At 43.7% G+C, this 18,438-nt stretch overlaps 1 protein-coding gene across 1 annotated transcript in view; it reads left to right on the top strand.

Moving 5' to 3' along the window:
- REXO1 (RNA exonuclease 1 homolog) overlaps positions 1-18,438 on the top strand; it is a 73,731-nt gene that overhangs the window by 22,777 nt on the left and 32,516 nt on the right. The window contains exons 2-4 of the mRNA XM_026654924.2: positions 4,813-6,605; positions 11,242-11,343; positions 14,797-14,998. Of these exons, the coding sequence (XP_026510709.1) occupies positions 4,813-6,605; positions 11,242-11,343; positions 14,797-14,998 (2,097 nt within the window). The remainder of the gene's footprint in view (positions 1-4,812; positions 6,606-11,241; positions 11,344-14,796; positions 14,999-18,438) is intronic.

Genomic DNA, 18,438 nt, shown 5'->3' on the forward strand with positions numbered 1-18,438 from the left:
CATTAGCTAAGCTGGCATAGGCTCTGTAGTGTGGACAGAGCCTGAGAATTTGGTCTCTGTCTACCTTTGGTTTAATGTGCCACCTCCCTCGGAGGTGTCTTCTGCTTTGGAGAAGGGAACACTGAGGCCTGATCTACACAGAATCATAGAATATCAGGGTTGGAAGGGACTTTAGGAGATCATCTAGTCCAACCCCCTGCTCAAAGCAGGACCAATCCCCAGACAGATTTTTGCCCCAGATCCCTAAATGGCCCCCTCAAGGATTGAACTCACGACCCTGGGTTTAGCAGGCCAATGCTCAAACCACTGAGCTATCCCTCCCCGCCTTAGCTGTGCCTATCACGGGTGTACACAGCGCTAGTTCGATGGAGGAGTTGTTTTGCTGACCTAGCTACGGCTTCTCGGGGAGGGGAGAACCCCTCCCATTGCTGTAGTGAGTGTCCACACTGAAGTGCGACAGCGCTGCTGTCGTAGCATGAAATATAGTCTTAGCCTGAGACTCTCCATAACCACCTTTTAAAATCACCGTAGGGCTCACTCAGCCCTTCCTCCTCCCGAGGAAGATAAATTGAGTTCAGTTCACACGGTGTAGCTGTCTTTTCGGTTAGGTATTAAGCACCATGTGTGGACGTGAAAGATTTTACTGCTGGTAGATTGCCACCCTTACCCAAAGATGGCTGCGTTGCAGAAGTGCTGTCTATATTTGGTTTGTAAAGCACTTTGGGATCTTTCAGGGGGGAGGATGCTATGTAAATGCAAAATAATATTCATTCTTTCAAAGTAATGCCCTGCGTTCCGAATGCTGAAGACAGTTTGAGCTGTCGCTCGGAACATAGTGACATACCGCCTTTGCCCACACAGTCCCTGCGCTTTCAGACTAATTATTTTGTAAAAAGTTTTGAGAGACTTGGAGTATGAAAGGCATTTCATAAAACTAGTCTCTATTCCACCCACACACGGGCTCATTCTGTAAGGCGCTAAGCATCCTCAGTTCTTACTTTCAGTGGGAGATAAGGGAGCTCAGCACCTTTCAGAGGAAGCACACAACCTTGTATGGTTAGGCTTGAAGGCGTTTGAGGAAGAGATGGAAATTGCCCATATCAACTTGTTCAGGTTTTTTTTTTTGATTCTATGACTCCTTTGCATCACTATTAGGGCCCTGATTTTTCACCTCCTTTATGTACCCACCCGTGAGAGCCAGGGTTGTTACTGTCCCTCTGGTGAAGGAGAACAGGGCTGCTTTAGAATAAGAGCATCCAGGTTTTACAAGAGCGCCACAGTGGCGATTTGTCAGCCGCCAGAGGGCTGCGCCCCATTTGTGTAACTTACCTGCAGCTTCAAGTAGTCTGTAAAATTGACTTTGTTTTATTTATAGTAGCAAGTTCATCACAGCTAAAATTGTGAAGTGGTGTGCCAAAGTGTAGTATTCTGAACCTGCCACTGAAAAGTGTGCCAAATGTGGATACCCTGGTTTTGAAGGTGGGGGAGAGCACCTATGGATTTGTCAATGCTGCATATGTGAAAGATGTAAAACCTCATCTTTCCGCAGGGGATGGGCTAGGCCTGTGGGAGTGGCTGGAGAGGAATGTGTGTTCCTGTCATTGACGATCTGGCAGCGAGGAGAGGCGTAGGTGTTTGACAACCAACTATCTGTGTGTCTTCCTCTGGGTTGCTTCTCCTTCCTCTGCTAGAGCAGCCCCATCCGTTGGCTGACCTGTCATTTTGGAAATGTATTGTGTTGCAAAGGTTACTCCTGTTGCCATGTTTTCATAGGGTGGAACTGCACTTTCCAAAAGGTGCTGCTGTGCAGGACGGTCAGAAGTAACAATACAACGTTGCCAAAATCCATTCCGTTTCTAAGGTGCACAGTAGACACCCCCACTTATAAATGCCATCCCTTTTCCACGCTGCCTGAGAAGCAACGTCACATTTGCACACGCTGTGAGCAATATGACTAACTTGGCAATAGCCAGCAGAAAACGTGTATAACAGGACTTTGGAAACAGATTATTACAGGGGTGAGCAAACTACGGCCTGGGGGCTGCATCCAGCCCTTCAGACATTTTAATCCGGCCCTCCGGCTCCCGCCGGGGAGCAGGGTCCGGGGCTTGCTCCGGTCGGGGAGCGGGGTCGGGGGCTTGCCCTGCTCCTTGTGTGCCATGGCTCCGCGCAGCTCCCGGAAGCAGCTGCATGACCCCCCTCCGGCTCCTACACATAGGGGCAGCCAAGGGGCTTGCCACTGTGCCCCCGCCCCAAGTGCCGCCCCCGCAGCTCCCATTGGGACAATGGGAGCTGCAGGGGTGGCGTCTGCAGACGGGGCAGCGTGCAGAGCTGCCTGGCTGTGCCTCTGCGTAGGAGCCGGAGGGGGGACATGCCGCTGCTTCTGGGAGCCGCTTGAAGTAAGCGCTGCCTGGAGCCTGCACCCCGACCTCCTCCCATGCCCCAACCCTCTGCCCCAGCCCATATGCCCCTCCTGCCCTCCGAACCCCTTGATCCCAGCCTGGAGCATCTTCCTGCACCCCAAACTCTTATTCTCACCCCAGAGCCAGCCCCCCCAGCCAGACCCCTCACCCCCTCTCCCCCCGCACCCCAACCGCCTGCCCCAGCTCGGAGCCCCCTCCCACACTCTGAACTCCTCATTTCTGGACCCACCACAGAGCCTGGACCCACCACAGAGCCTGCACCCCCCCAGCCGGAGCCCTCACCCTCTTCTGTACCCCAACCCCCAATTTCGTGAGCATTCATGGCCCGCCATACAATTTCTATACCCAGATGTGGCCCTCGGTCCAAAAAGTTTGCCCACCCCTGGATTAATAGCGTGAGAGTAGGCTGACAAATTTTGATCTTTCAAAGAGTTCATTACCTAGGATTTGCCTCCATCCTACGATAGGGATTAAAAAAAGATCATTTATCCTGGAAGTGGAAAGCATAATTGCCCTGTTCTGTACACTCCCCTGAAACTCGGGTATGGTATGGTATCGGAGGCAGGACACTGGGCAAGATGGACCATGGTCTGACCAAGTATGGCAACTCTTATATTCTTGTAATTGGCCATAAACAATAAATGCCATGAAAGAAGATTCTGTCTCTTCTAGTTTTGAGTCAGTTGACAAGATTAAAACCTAAGTTAAGTCTTCGCATTCGTGCATTTTCCATTTTTGCAGTATGTTGTAATGTACTGCCTTGAGTAGCCCTTGTTCAGGAAGCAACATGAAAAACCATCTTGTTTTTCATCTCTGCAGAGCCCTGAGCTCTAGCCATGTTCTGCACAAAGGCTTAGCCAGTGGTTTCTTAACGTGACCAAACTCATTATTTTTACTGATTTACTTTTAAAATACATCCTGTTTTCAGTATAAACTAGTAAGTTTTTCTTACGTTAATGTCGTGGGTTCAGCAGAATCATTTTGATTAAGATCTTGGTTCGTTTTTTAGAAACATATGGGGATGAACAGGCCAGTTTAGTAGCACTTAGTGGCCCTGAATCATGATTGTTATCATGAACTTCTGTTAATTACAGAGGAGAAAATTATCTTTTTTCTGTGCCTGGTACTTAGCGAGGGAGCAAGTTGCTTGCTGACTACATAATTGCCACAAAATTATGTACACTGGTTAGCATACGGGTGCCTTGTGAGCAGATTAGACATCAGGCTATGCTTTACTGATTTTCTTTGACTTTAATGTCTCAATTGAAAGTTGCTATCTCCTACTTGGATAAATAGATGTAAAATTTTCAAGTGATGTGCAAACTACTTATACAGCAAGAGTAAAAATGCATTCACCAAAAAAAAAATCTCCCCAGCAATTCTTTCTTCTCTATTTCTATGTAAAAGATCAAATGGAGTGGTAGGATATCACTGCAATTAGTCTAAGTGCCAAGGTGGATGGTTCAGAGTCTGCATGCTCCAAGATTCTCAGACAGTTTTAATGTTACAATTATCTGAGGAAGTTGCAACATCTGAAAAGAGATTTGTGGGAAGACAAATGTCAAACATTTCTGGTTATCTTTTAAATGTTGTGAGCATACTTAATACACTGTCTTAATCTCCTTGCTCTATGAAATTGAAGTGTAGTTTTACCTTTCTAAAAGACCCGTTAATGTGTTCCATTTCAGTGACTTCTGTGTCACATTTGCTCAGTTTATCAGCCAGGGTAAGGTTTTCTCCCTCCCAGTCACAAACCTCAGTGGACTGCAAGTGAAATTGGAGATGTTTGGTGCTTCAGACACTGGCATCAACAGTAAAAAATAATTAGAACTTGGTTGGCAATTTTTGTCACAATAAAATACAGTTCTTGTGCAACCATGTTAGCTCTGCAGTGCGTACAGTAATAAAAATAATTTAAAAACTCTTTACATTAAGTAGCAAGGACACGGAGAAATAGGAGGAGCAGATATGTGCAGTAACAAGACGGAGTTTTAGTTATCATTTTGATGAAAACTGAACTTTAAATTCACAAATGAAAATTTTACCTCTAGAGCTTTTCAAAACCATAGTAAGTTATAAAGGCATTGGATTCACAACGGTGTATTATTCATAGGCTTTAAGACCAGGAGCGACCATTGTGATCACCTAGTTTGACCTCCTGCTTCACACAAGCTGGAGAATGTTGAGCAGCTAGTGTGTCCCATTCCACATGCAAGAGCATGTTTTTGGTTGGTTTTTTGTTTGTTTGTTACATATCTTTCCAATGCCGGGTTCTGATGCTAGTGGAGCTTCTCTTTTAGACTTTAATAGACATTTCATTCATAGTCAAGGATAATCTTACTTTAGAAAAATTGCTGGATCTAAGATACTTTTCTTTCTCCCCTTACAGAGCTTGGTTATGATCCATATAACCCTGAGCTTCCCAAGCCTTCGACCCAAATAGCGAATGGTGCTTTGGGTGACATTACAGTGTCAACCCCTAGCATTCTGCAGCTGGAGTTGGTCAACAAGGCCATTGAAGAAGTAAAATATGAAGTTGAGAGAGAACAGAAAAAGTATGAGGAGCTATTGGAGACAACAAAGGAATACAGCACATCTGAGGCTACTTCGCTTATTTCCAAAACACCTGTATCAGCTGCTGTGACAAAAACAGACTCTTTAGAATATAACCCAGGTAGCTATAACTTGAATAATAACACAGACTACAACCCTACGCCTTTGGCTGCTGCTAGTTCAAGTAAATACACCTTGGATACTTTTGATAATGCAAAATCCAAAGGTAATTCATTGGAATACGTTCCCAAGGTTGTGGCTCAGCCTAAAAAATACAGTAGCGTTGTCACGAACAATAAGTATGTGATTGATGACTCCAAGCCTTCTACGGACTTGGAATATGACCCTCTTTCAAATTACTCAGCAAGGCTTTTGAGCAAAGCCTGCACAAAGGAGCAGAAGGGGACCAAAAGGAGAAAGGTCTCTAGTCATGGAGAATCTTATTCTCCTTCACGCAAAAAGCACTGTAATGTATCCAATAACTATGGAACGTATGCCAAATTCTCTGACTCTGAAGAGGATGTTGACTTGGAATACCAGCCAACCTCTGTTAGCCGTTTACAATCTAAAGTCAGTTCTGAAAATGAATCAAGTGATGGGTTGTCCATCAAAGAAAAGAGCACCAAACTGGAAGACCTAAATTCCCGGGAGATGAAAGAAATGGCAGTGCAGTATGACATGGAAGATATTGAAAGTCCACGGAAAAATCTTGTCAAAGACTTGTCGGAGAAGAATACAAAATTGGCAAAGGCATCTTCTGGCAAGAATGATCAGGATGTTGAAGAGAAAGACAGCAAAGAGATTGCAAAAGACAAAATGAAAAAGAAAAAAACAGATGGCAGGAAGCCCCCTTGCCACAAAGAGATGGGCAAGAAGGAGAAAAGTAAAAACACAAAGAAAGAGAGAATAGTCAAGAAAGAAGAAAAATTAAAAATTAAAAATGGAGAAAAAAACTGTAAAGAGAAAAGTATCAAAGCAAAACCAGACGGGAATTCGAAGAAATCTGAAAAAGAGAAATTGGAAAAAGTGGCTAAGAAAGAGAAGTCTAAGTCCACCAGTTGTGCAGCCAGCTCAGGGAAAAGCAAGAATGAGGGGCTCTGTAAGGGAGCTAGCACAGAGAAGCTGGAAGGTAGCAAGAAGGACTCCATGCTAAAGGCAGCTGATCTGAAAAATGGCAAACAAGCCTCTAGTGATAAACACAAAGACAAAGGGGGCAAGACTTCTGCCTCTGATCGTCCAAAAAAGAAGGCAAGCCCTGCGAAAGTGGGGAACTCAAAAGGCAAGTGTAAGCCGAAACAGCGGACGTTGAGCCACGTTGACCTATTTGGAGATGAGAGTGGGGAGGAGGAGAAGGTGGGCCAATCTCTGGCTCCATTTCCAAACATGAGCTCAGACTCCGATGGAGATGATGGCTCCTATGGTTTTCAGAGTGATAATGAAGGGACAAAGAGCATTCAGCGCTCCAAGCTGTCCAAGTCATCTTCATCCTCCTCAGCCTCTGATGACATTGATTATTCCATCCTGGAGAAAGATTTGGATTATGACTCTGACCCCATGGAAGAGTGCCTCAGAATTTTTAACGAATCCACGGATGTGAAAACAGAAGACAAGGGAAGGCTAGGGAAGCAGGTAATGCTCATTCTGAATTCAACACTAGTCAGTCATTCCCCTGCCTCCAAATCTAGATGTTAAACCAACTGCCTTTAGTGTCATTATTCTATTGTTGTTACCTCTCCCAAGGAGTTGGCGGGGGAGGGGAGAGTGGGGATTTCCCCCCCCCCCCCAAGAGTTTAAATTGCTGTTCCATTTATAATTTTGACCAATGCTTGAAAGTATTTGTGGCTTGAGTGTGCTATCCATTTCCATCCCACCAGTAGTTAATTGGGTATCGGAAGTAGTATCTAGTTACTATTTTTCTGTGTTTTGCTATACCAGACCAGAAGTTTGGGGGATGGTTCCTCCCTGCCACAAGATGGACAAGGCACTGGAATCTGAATTTTGACATCCATCAGTTTTGAAGTGCTTCACCCCAGCAGAATTGGCAGTTGTTTGGGTCTCCAGCACGTGTAATGACAACCCCAGCTGTCTAGCTGGATACATCAAAAGTTTCAGGGAGAATTTCCGGGCCTTTCAGAGGTAGCCCAGGCCACCATCATTGCTGATAGGCTGGGGACCCCCACTCCTTCGTGCAACAGGTTTCACTGAGTGCAGCATGACCAGAAACAGCAGGGCAACCTCTAAGGCAATAAGTTCATGGTGAAAGTAGGCTAGTATGGCTGACGCTTACTGAATTGAGTGGAGGACTGAATGAAAAAAGAGCCCTCCTTAATGAGGAGGCAACTGGCCAGGTAGGGATTGGATGTGTAAGAAACCCAGGACCTAGACAATTCAGCCAGGTAGCCTACTCCCTCCTGTAAGCATTTCATAGCCCATAACCAATATTTAGTTGGATATTGGGATATTCTCTAGTTCAGGGGTTCTCAAACTTCATTGCACTGTGATCCCCTTCTGACAACAAAAATTACTACATGACCCCAGGATGGGGGACTAAAGCCTGAGCACGCCCGAGCCCGGCCACCTCAGGAGGGGGGACAAAGCCTGAGCCCCAACACCCCGTGCAGGTGGGCCAAAGTCGAAGCCCAAGGGCTTCAGCCTCGGGCGAGGGGGGGGTCTGTAACCTGAGCCCCGCCACTCAGGACTGAAGCCGTCGGGCTTTGGGGCTTGGGCTTCAGCCCCAGGCCCCAGCAAGTCTAATGCCAGACCTGGCAATCCCATTAAAACGGAGTCACGACCCACTTTGGGGTCCCGACCCACAGTTTGAGAACCGCTGATCTAGTTCAGGGGTAGGCAACCTATGGCACGCGTGCCGAAGGCGGCACGCGAGCTGATTTTCAGTGGCACTCACACTGCCCAGGTCCTGGCCACCGGTCCGGGGGGCTCTGCATTTTAATTTAATTGTAAATGAAGCTGCTTAAACATTTTAAAAACCTTATCTACTTTACATACAACAATAGTTCTATATTCTAGACTTATAGAAAGAGCCCTTCTAAAAACGTTAAAATGTATTACTGGCACGTGAAACCTTAAATTAGAGTGAATAAATGAAGACTTGGCACACCACTTCTGAAAGGTTGCCAACCCCTGATCTAATTGATACTTTTAAAGGGAACCTCTGAAAGCCTATATGTTTGCCATTTTAAACTCTCATAGTTCAATTCCTGCATAAGGATTCCCATCCATCCATACATGAATAGTGTAAACTCTTAAGTGGTGGGAAGAATTACTCAGAATGATACAAAAGGTATTTGGAGGAATGGGATAAAATAAAGAAAAAGAACATTTATCTTAAAAGCTGCATAACAGTGAGATCCCTATGGTTGTGGCATAGTCTCCTAATTAAGTGTAGAAAGCCCCATCCATGGAGACATTTAAAACTAAGAAGGGCAAAGAACTAGAAAACACGCTGTCAGTAATAATCCTTTAGTGGCCTCCGGGATGATAGGATAGAAATAAATTAATCTTATCCTCCATCTTTTTGACATCTGAGTTAACGAGACAATGAGAACAAACCCTCAGCTAAATGTGTGACTGGCTGTAAATGAACAGAAGCGCTTGATTTCATGTCAAACATAACGCTGTTAAGTTTTCTATTGGGGATCACTTCATTTGCACCATAGCAGGTGTTTCTGGAAATCAAACTGGGAATAGACTCTAGAAAAAACCTGACTTCCTTTATTCAAAGAAACCCCGAAAACCTTTATCGCCAATATTCTCTTTTAGGCACATCTGACTGCAATGGAGCGTACCAAAGAGTTACATTTAGCTGAGACAGGTGTATTGTATGGGCTCGCTATGTCCAGACTAAGGCTTCTTAAATGAAGTTGAGATAACTAGATGCATTCGGCATGTGTTGAACAAAGCATGATATTAAAAGACAAATGCTCCTAAGCACCTGAGAAGTTGCTGATTGGCTTTGACTGAAGCCACAACTGCTGTATGGAGAAGAGAATTTTGCCCCATGAAAGACTGACTGGCTAATACAGCTTCTGATTCTAGATCTTACTTGCTGTAATGGCACTGATCAGAGCCTAATGTTCTCTCTTGCTGACAGGTAATGACATATGTGACACTGATGTTAGGGCCTTGGTGGAAGAAATTATAAAGGAGGTTTCCCTGTTAATTGATTCTGCTGGTTTAATAGTTCAGAAGAAAATAATGACTGTTTAAACACAGGCGTTCTTTTGATGGTGTTTAGGAAAGAGTAGGTGAGAGTTGTTTAATTGTCTGTGTTCCCATTGTCAAAAGCCTCATGCTTTAATAAGAAGGGGCCAACAATAGCAATAAACTCTACGTTGCCAATTTTAAATGAAAGGAGTTTAACAACATGCCAGTTTGTTTATAGCAAGGAAGGTTTATCATCTTCTTCGAGCTTTCCAAATGTTGCATAGTGCAAAAATGGTGGAGTTCTTATAATTCTTATTCCCTTGAAAAAGTACTGAAATGAGGGCTCTAAATCACTTCAATGAAACTGTGCAAATGCAGTGTTATGGCGCAGAATGGAAATGTTCATAGGGCAACATTCTCACAGCAACTAACTGGTCCTTGCACGCACAGCATTTTATATTCCTTCATCAAGGCTTTAATTTTCCCTTTTTGGAGAAGGCTTCCTTCCCTTGCACCCCATAGCTATTGAAGATTAAGAGGAGAGAAGATTGGTCTTTTAAGAGGGAAAGATACCTCTGAGTAGGTGCTTATTTAGGTGTGTTCTGCTTTAAAAACCAGCCCGGAGCCCCAGATCTCAGTGAGTTGTTAATTTTGAAGGTATTTATAGGGCCAGATTTTTAAAAGAGCTCAGCACTCACTCAACAGCTCCTATTTAGGAATCTAACAGGATCATCCCGCTGGGATTATCTGCATATATCTCATCTAACCAGTTCCTTGTCATTGCAGGCGCCTCGGACATAGGGCTTTCCTGTTCTCTGCCTGTGGCATACAGTTTAGTCTCTCGAGGACTGAAATGCTTTGGTCTAACTCAAGTATTTGGGCTTAATATAGGGGTATCTGGATGGACTGTAATGGCTTGTGATATGCAGGAGGTCAGGCTAGATGATTTAAAGGTACCTTCTGGCCTTAAACGCTGTGGAACTCTATGTGGTCAGATTTAAGAAAAAAAAATTAATCTCCTGTTGAGGCCCCTAAATAATTAGGACCTGACCAGTTTTGAAAACCTGGTCATGAATGTCACAGTGGGAACTGCTGGGTGCTGAGCGCTTTTGAAAATCCGGCTCTTGTTTAGATGCTTAAGTGAGAACTGAGGTTTTGCTAAGATCACGTCTATAGCTTTGTCTAAACTAAATTTCTTTGCGAATGTCAAACTTAGCGCCTTTGAGAACTCTGCTAGTGGCTCTTTTGGAGTGTTAAAAATAAGAATGATCAGAGCACGGATACGGCTCTAAAAGAGTTAATATGTGCAACACTGATTGTACGTGCCTGTATAACTCAAACAGCTAAATAGAGTTTTATCAACATTTCTAAACAGGTTGGTTTGTTTGCTGGGAACAAGCCTGAGGAGTCAGCCCAAAAGTGGCTTTTTATCTGGAAAATCAAGTGTCTGGAAACAGGAGCGTTAAAAAGCATCTTCTCTACTGCAAAGCTGTTGTTCTATCCTGGGTTTCTGCCTTGTGAACAAAGCATCTCTGCATTTGGCACCACAGTCCCTCGATGGATTAGTCTTGTATATAGCTGCAGGGGTGCACTGTTTCTTAAAAGCAGAATAGTGACATTGAGGCGCAGTGCGCTGCAGCTTTTCAGGGCCTGCTCGGTGAGAGATCATTATGTGGGACCAAGAAATTAACTAATCTAGCGTTTAATTAAATTCCTTGGCTTTAAAAATGTTGCTAACACATTGAGATATGTAAGTGGTTGGCAGGTAAACAGCACTGCTGAAGCATTCAATCTTTAAGGGTGGCCAATAGAATAGTGTCTGTAATAGTTTATACCAAGGCATCCTATTGTAAGATCCGTGAATGGGCTGCATGGGTGGGAACAGTAATGCTGTTATTCATTTGCTTCACTGGTGTCTCTTATTTTGAAAGCTGGTTCTCTTTCAGTAGTTTAGCAGCTGGTAGTAGTTTGTACTCACCTGCTGTCTGGAAGCAATTTCCCTTTATGGTTCCATTATCCCAGAGGGAGGCTTTCCAAACATCCCCATGGAGCAGAAACTTGAGTCGATTCAATTTTGGAAGTTTGCTCTTTTGTTTTGTAGCCACTGAAAGAAGAGGCAAGTGAAGAAAAGGTGGATGACGCTTTAACCACTCTATTTCCTGGCCAAAAAAGGAGGATCTCTCACCTTGCCAAGCAAGGAAACGTAAGTGTAAACCTCATTAACAAGAATACAATTTGGAGAAAGTGTTAATAAGATTTCTTTCCCATCATATGACCACAATGTATTAGGAAACCGCACAGGCTGTAGGTGAAACAACCAAAATATAGGGAAGTTGACTGTGATATATTTGTAGTGGAACCCTGTTACATGGAAGTTCTTTTTTTTCCCCCCTGAATAACTTCACTCCGAAATACAGTTTGACTTCCAGTAAAGTTAATGGCAAAACTCCTATTGGCCTTCAGCAAAAACAGGTACCAGCCCTGTAACTGGAATTGCATTCTGCATGTTGTGATGCACTGACACAGTCTAAGATTTTCATGTTCCATCAGTATAAATGTAGCTTCATTAGATCAAAGTTAACTGTACATAGGTTACCCTGGGTATTTAAGAGAGCTTATTAAGTTTTTGTCTTGCAAAAGCAAAAAGGTTAACATAGCATAGTTGCCTGAGTCTGAAGCACTGCAAATCTGAGGGGTTGTTTTCCTTGTTTGTATTTGCTCCATTTTAACCAGCTGAGTATCTCATTTTACATCTTTTTTCTACACATCTGAATTTAAACTATCTTCAGAAAACAAGAAAATAGGCCATAAAGACATCATCGTTTTCTTTCATTCAGATTTTTCATTTGTTTGCCATAGTTTTTCCCTCCAGCTGCTGAAGATAGATTATTCAGTTTTATATTGCAGCAGGAGAAGAATGAAGTTTAAGCATTGATCTAACCAGGATTTCCAAAATGAATTGTTCTTCCTTTCCACTGTCTGTACTGAGCTATCTTGATTATCACTTCAAAAATTTTTTTTCTCTTACTTAATTGGCCTCTCAGAGTTGGTAAGACAACTCCCACCTGTTCATGCTCTCTGTATGTGTGTATATATAATATATCTCCTCAATATATGTTTCACTCTATATGCATCCGAAGAAGTGGGCTGTAGCCCACGAGAGCTTATGCTCTAATAAAATTGTTATTCTCTAAGGTACCACAAGTACTCCTGTTCTTTTAGTCTGGAAAAGGGTGTTTTTAACCTTTTAAGACCTGAGATCAGTGCAATGCGTTTTTGTTAATTACATATCTTCAGCCAGTTCGCTCGCTTGTTTGATAAGGCTCTTTTTTATAAACTAAGGAGATAAGAGATTGAAGTAAATGGGTTGGAAATTCATTAACACAAATATTCATTGTAAATATGTACACATTAGGCATTTATGTATCTTTAGATAAATGTTCTTAATGCAGCTTCTGACCCCAAAGCACTTTTCAGAGACGCGAGGTAGTCATAGTGCAGTCATTGTCTAGGCAAACAGCAGTCTTGGTGTGCTCAGCAACGGTTTGCACCCAGACTTGGACATCAGAACCTGATATATAAAGAGAATGTTGCCTAGGAGGTGGTGGTATTGCCTGCTGCTTTCATGTCATGCCATAGGCTCCTTAACTTCTTCCGTTATTGTCAGAAAACATTTACTATGTGTATGCACGCAGAATTAGATTCCCGATATTGCTACATGCATCCAAATGGTATTGTATGCATTGTGTTCCTTGCCACTTACATCTCAAGAACTTAAGTAGAAACGGAAGAAAAAGAGGTTGTCTTTTAGTTGAGTTTTCGAGTGCGGGAATGAAGAGACTGGTGAGGAGGTAGAAAGCCATTCACATCCAGTTCAGTAGTAATCTAAAGTTATCGTCTATTCTCTGTTTACTCTGACAACAGTTTCCAGTAGACACTAATTTGCTCCCTAGTTTGCAGTCTCAGCAAAAAGGCCAGGTAATTAATGGGTTGTAGAGACTGCCCTCCCTTCTGAAAGACACTAGATGTGGACACCGAGAGTTAGGTTTGAGGTACATCGACTGGGAAGTGTGGGGAAGTTTGCATTGCTACTGCCTCTTTGGTATTTGTTCTCTTGCGAGAAGGTTTCGGTCTTCACTGCTGTCCATTCTGGCACCTTTCCTGCATACTGAATTCCTGCATCAAAGAAAATGCATATATAACTTTGTCGTACATGAGTATTGTTTTTCAGAAGGGTGCTGTTCCTATGTATGAACAGACCTCTGAATTCTAGTTGTCATGTTCTGATGCTGTAAACACAAGTGAATTGGGTTTTTAAATAAACTAAAACTGAAAGGAGCTGCCTGTAATGATAACTATTCTGGAAGACTAGCATGACCTCCACTTCCATCAGCTGACACACGCAAACCTTTATAAACAAAATAAGGCTATGTACATGCTACAGCTTAGGTTGGTATAATTTATGTTGCTCAGGGGTGTAAATAAGCCACCCCCCTCAGCAACGTAAGTTACAACGATCTAAGCACCGGTGTGGACAGCACTATGTCGGTGGGAGAGTTTCTCCTGCTGACATAGCCACCGCCGCTCGCGGGGGCTGGAATAATTAAGTCGACAGAAGAGCTCTGTCCCATTCATAGAATCATAGAATATCAGGGTTGGAGGGGACCTCAGGAGGTCATCTAGTCCAACCCCGTGCTCAAAGCAGGACCAATTCCCAACTAAATCATCCCAGCCAGGGCTTTGTCAAGCCGGGCCTTAAAAACCTCCAAGGAAGGAGATTCCACCACCTCCCTAGGTAACGCATTCCAGTGCTTCACCACCCTCCTGATGAAATAGTGTTTCCTAATATCCAACCTAGACCTCTCCCACTGCAACTTTTGAGACCATTGCTCCTTGTTCTGTCATCTGCCACCACTGAGAACAGCCGAGCTCCATCCTCTTTGGAACCCCCCTTCAGGTAGTTGAAAGCAGCTATCAAATCCCCCCTCATTCTTCTCTTCTGCAGACTCTCCCTGAGCCTCTCCTCATAAGTCATGTGCTCCAACCCCCTAATCATTTTTGTTGCCCTCCGCTGGACTCTTTCCAATTTTTCCACATCCTTCTTGTAGTGTGGGGCCCAAAACTGGACACAGTACTCCAGATGAGGCCTCACCAATGTCGAATAAAGGGGAATGATCACATTCCTCGATCTGCTGGCAATGCCCCTACTTATACAGCCCAAAATGCCGTTAGCCTTCTTGGCAACAAGAGCACACTGTTGAGCTTTTCGTTCACTGTGACCCCTAGGTCCTTTTCTGCAGAACTGCTACCTAGCCATTCGGTCCCTAGTCTGTAGCAGTGCATGGGATTCTTCCGTCCTAAGTGCAGGACTCTGCACTTGTCCTTGTTGAACCTCATCAGGTTTTTTCTGGCCCAATCCTCTAATTTGTCTAGGTCCCTCTGTATCCGATCCCTACCATTGGCTTAGAGCATCTGCACTAGCAGCACTAGAGCGATGCAGCTGCATTGGTGTAGGCTCCATAGAGTAGCCATAGCCTAAATCCTGGGACCTAGAGTTGTAAAAGAGCCTCTACCCTTTTCTACTCTGAATGAAGGCCAGGGGTCTGGACTTCAGCAAGCAAACAGATTGATTTTAGAATACTTTGTATCTGTACAGGCAGATGTCCCGAGCAAACCAGTCATCCGGCCGTACCGCCCACCAACTGCCCAGGAGGTCTGTTACCGGAGGATTCAGCTGGCACAGCAGCAGGCGGCACAGCTGGCTGTGGCAGTCCAAAAGGCCTCTCTTGCCTTGCCAGGAGAAAAGAAAAGGATTGCTCATGTGCCAAATGTAGCACTTTCCACAGCAGCAAAGCAGAGTAAGTCACCGCTAGCTCCATTAACTGCTGTCCTTTCACTTTCTCCTATTAAAATGACAGTCTCCTTAAGAGAATGTTTTAAAGATAATAAAAGCTCCAGGTATTTTGCAGCGAGAATACAGGAAAACAGAAACATTCCTCCACTTGAGGTAGCACTGGCCAAGTTCAGATTTTTGTGTGCTGGGCCAGAAGTCAGGGATTGTGATTTTTTCCCCCCTCCTTTCCCCTCTCCTCCAAACTGAAAAATCCCATGTAACAGGATTCAAAAAAGAAATTCATGGAGGATAGGTCCATCAATGGCTATTCGTCAGGAATGGGTGACAGGGGATGTCACTTGAGGATTACCTGTTCCGTTCATTCTCTCTGGGGCACCTGGCATTGGCCACTGTGGGAAGACAGGATGCTGGGCTAGATGGACCTTTGGTCTGACCCAGTGTGGCCATTCTTATGTTCTTATGTTCATTGTTTGTTTTCTGAAAAGTAAGAAACTCTAGGAAGCGCACACACGTTTTATGAAATGAAACAAAATGCATGCTAGTGTATTTATTCCTCAACCATGTTGTCCAAAATAAAAAGCTTTGCCATTCTCTTAGCAAAACAAGAATGCCGTTAGTAACTTTCCTTTCCCTTGACTAGTTAGATCTAACGCACTTTTGTATCTGCCCGTACATACAGATACATTTTTACCAACTTATTTGCTTTTTCAGTAGCTAACACAGGGGTAGGCAACCTATGGTACGTGTGCCGAAGGCGGCACGTGAGCTGATTTTCAGGGGCACTCGCACTGCCCGGGTCCTGGCCACCAGTCCGGGGGACTCTGCATTTTAATTTAATTTTAAATGAAGCTTCTTAAACATTTTAAAAACCTTATTTACTTTACAGACAACAATAGTTTAGTTCTATATTATAGACTTATAGAAATAGCCCTTCTAAAAACGTTAAAATGTATGACTGGCACGTGAAACCTTAAATCAGAGTGAATAAATGAAGACTCGGCCCACCACTTCTGAAAGGTGGCCGACCCCTGATCTAACATATTACAAAGTTCAGAACGATTTGAATGTTCTAAAAGTATGCTGGACTCATGCTAAGCTGATTGAACAGGAGTTCAGATCTTCTAAAAATTGACACAATTCTGAATGGTCCCATCTTCTGTGACTTTACTGCCTCAGTTTCCCATCATTTTAATGAAATGACCTGTGGCACTACTGCCTTCACAATCGTAGTGACGGGGTAGAAATCTGGATCTTCAGTTTTAAATGCTGGAAGAGAAGGAATGCGCTTATGTTCTACCAGCCATGATTTGGCCACTTCTCCTGTTCAGGGGTTTAACCTATAACCTTTGTATTTGGGAGCAGTAATATTGGCAAAATAATGAAAAGGTTCTGTAATTTCTCTGAATGGCTTTTTGATTTTATTTCTGTGTAGTTCCATCTTTTTTTATGTGTTCAAGCCAAATTTTCACGGAGGCTCTGACAGTGGTATCATCTGCCTGTAGTCTCCCAAGAAGTCCCCCTGAAATGTCTACTTTTAAAAATGTCGTGCCTTTCTGTTGAGTCCCTCGTCTGCATAAAACGTGTGTTATGCGTTGTTAAATTTTCATGCTCGTTGGAAATGTCAACATACTAGTTCTAGTTGCATGCCAGTGTATAGAGTTCCACTCGGCAGGGTATCTGTCAGTGTGACTCTTTCTAAAGCTAGTTAGCAAACCAAGCTTCCAAACAATTCATAACTCCACCTACTACCTTCTCTTCAACAGTCAGTGACCGTTGAATCCTCCCGCTAGATACTCTTCTCTCTCCAGTCACAAATGACTTTGTCCATTCTGTGTTCATATAAATACTTCAGAATGGCGCAAGTTCAAAAAGTAGAAAAATCTGGGTTGACTTTTTTCTGGATAAAAGCTTTCGCAGCACTATAAGCATTACTTTCCCACTGTAAGACTCTCCTGGGTATTGTCAGTACTACAGATACCCTTAGCCCATGCTGACGGCAAAGAAGATCTGGAGATTATAATCTAGAATCCTCTATTTAGGATTTTTTGGATGAGAAAAGATGTTTTAAAAATTATTGGGTTGTTTCTTGGAAACACACTCTGACATCTGTATTTCCTTCTGCCTACAAAATCTACCCTGCCATGTGTGAAAAGAAAGCCAGCCACTTCTCCATGTGTAGTGTGAAAGCAATGTCCTCAAACAGCATTTTAAAGGGGGGAAAATTGCCCCAATATATTAGTGGCAAGACGCTCTTCTTGCAGATGTGCTTTAGAAAGTCTGGTTTTGGGGAAGAGGAAATACAAAACAATCTTCTTAGTCCACTAAGGATGTTAATAAACTTTGGGTTAAGAGGGATGTTGGCATATATTTTTTTCAAGACTCAAGTCACTGCACAAGTGAGACATAAGATGAAATATACTCAGCTGAACATTGCCAACTGTATTTAAGGGAATACAGAAGGTGGAATTCTGGCCCCACTGAAGTCAATGGGGGGGGGGGGGGTTGCCATTGATTTCAGTGGGGGAAGGTATTTCACCCCAGTGTGTTCACCCTTTTGCTTTTCTGTTATCATAATATTGACTCATCATGAAGTGGTTTCTGCTATTTAGCTTTCATGTTGCAGATGTCAGGGTATTCTGTCTCCTTCCTCTCCTGCATTTGTGGCATCATTGAGATCTTTTTGTAATGGCTTTTCTGGTATCTGAGTGTCCATGGTAGTGACTGAGTCCTTAGCTTAGCCTTTCTGAGCCCTTCCCTCTTGCTGTATCACAGAAGGCATTATTTCAGAACGTGGACAGGTACTTCCAATAGCAACCAAGAACTCTTCTGGTTAGGTGATGAATGAGTCCCCCTGAGACTCTTCAGAACACCTTCCGATGCTGTTAGGGCTTATTCACTGGCTGTGTGGATATGGGGAAAGCGGTGGATGAGATATATCTTGACTTGAGCAAAGCTTTTGATACAGTCTCCAACAGTATTCTTGCAGCCAAGTTAAAGTAGTATGGATTGGATGAATGGACTATAAGGTGGATAGAAAGCTGGCTGGATTGTTGGGCTCAACGGGTAGCGATCAATGGCTCGATGTCTAGTTGGCAGCCGGTATCAAGCGGAGTGCCCCAGGGGTCAGTCCTGGGGCCGGTTTTGTTCAACATCTTTATTAATTATCTGGATGATGGGATGAATTGCACCCTCAGCAAGTTCGCAGATGACATTAAGCTGGAGGGAGAGGTAGATACGCTGGAGGGTAGGGATAGGGTCCAGAGTGACCTAGACAAATTGGAGGATTGGGCCAAAAGAAATCTGATGAGGTTCAACAAGGACAAGTGCAGAGTCCTGCACTTAGGACGGAAGAATCCCATGCACCGCTACAGGCTGGGGACCAACTGGCTAAGCAGCAGTTTTTCAGAAAAGGACCTGGGGATTACAGTGGACAAGAAGCTGGAT

This window comes from Terrapene carolina, unplaced genomic scaffold, assembly GCF_002925995.2.
Source record: "Terrapene carolina triunguis isolate 2854851 unplaced genomic scaffold, T_m_triunguis-2.0 Scaffold194, whole genome shotgun sequence".
Classification (NCBI taxonomy): Eukaryota; Metazoa; Chordata; order Testudines; family Emydidae; genus Terrapene; species Terrapene triunguis.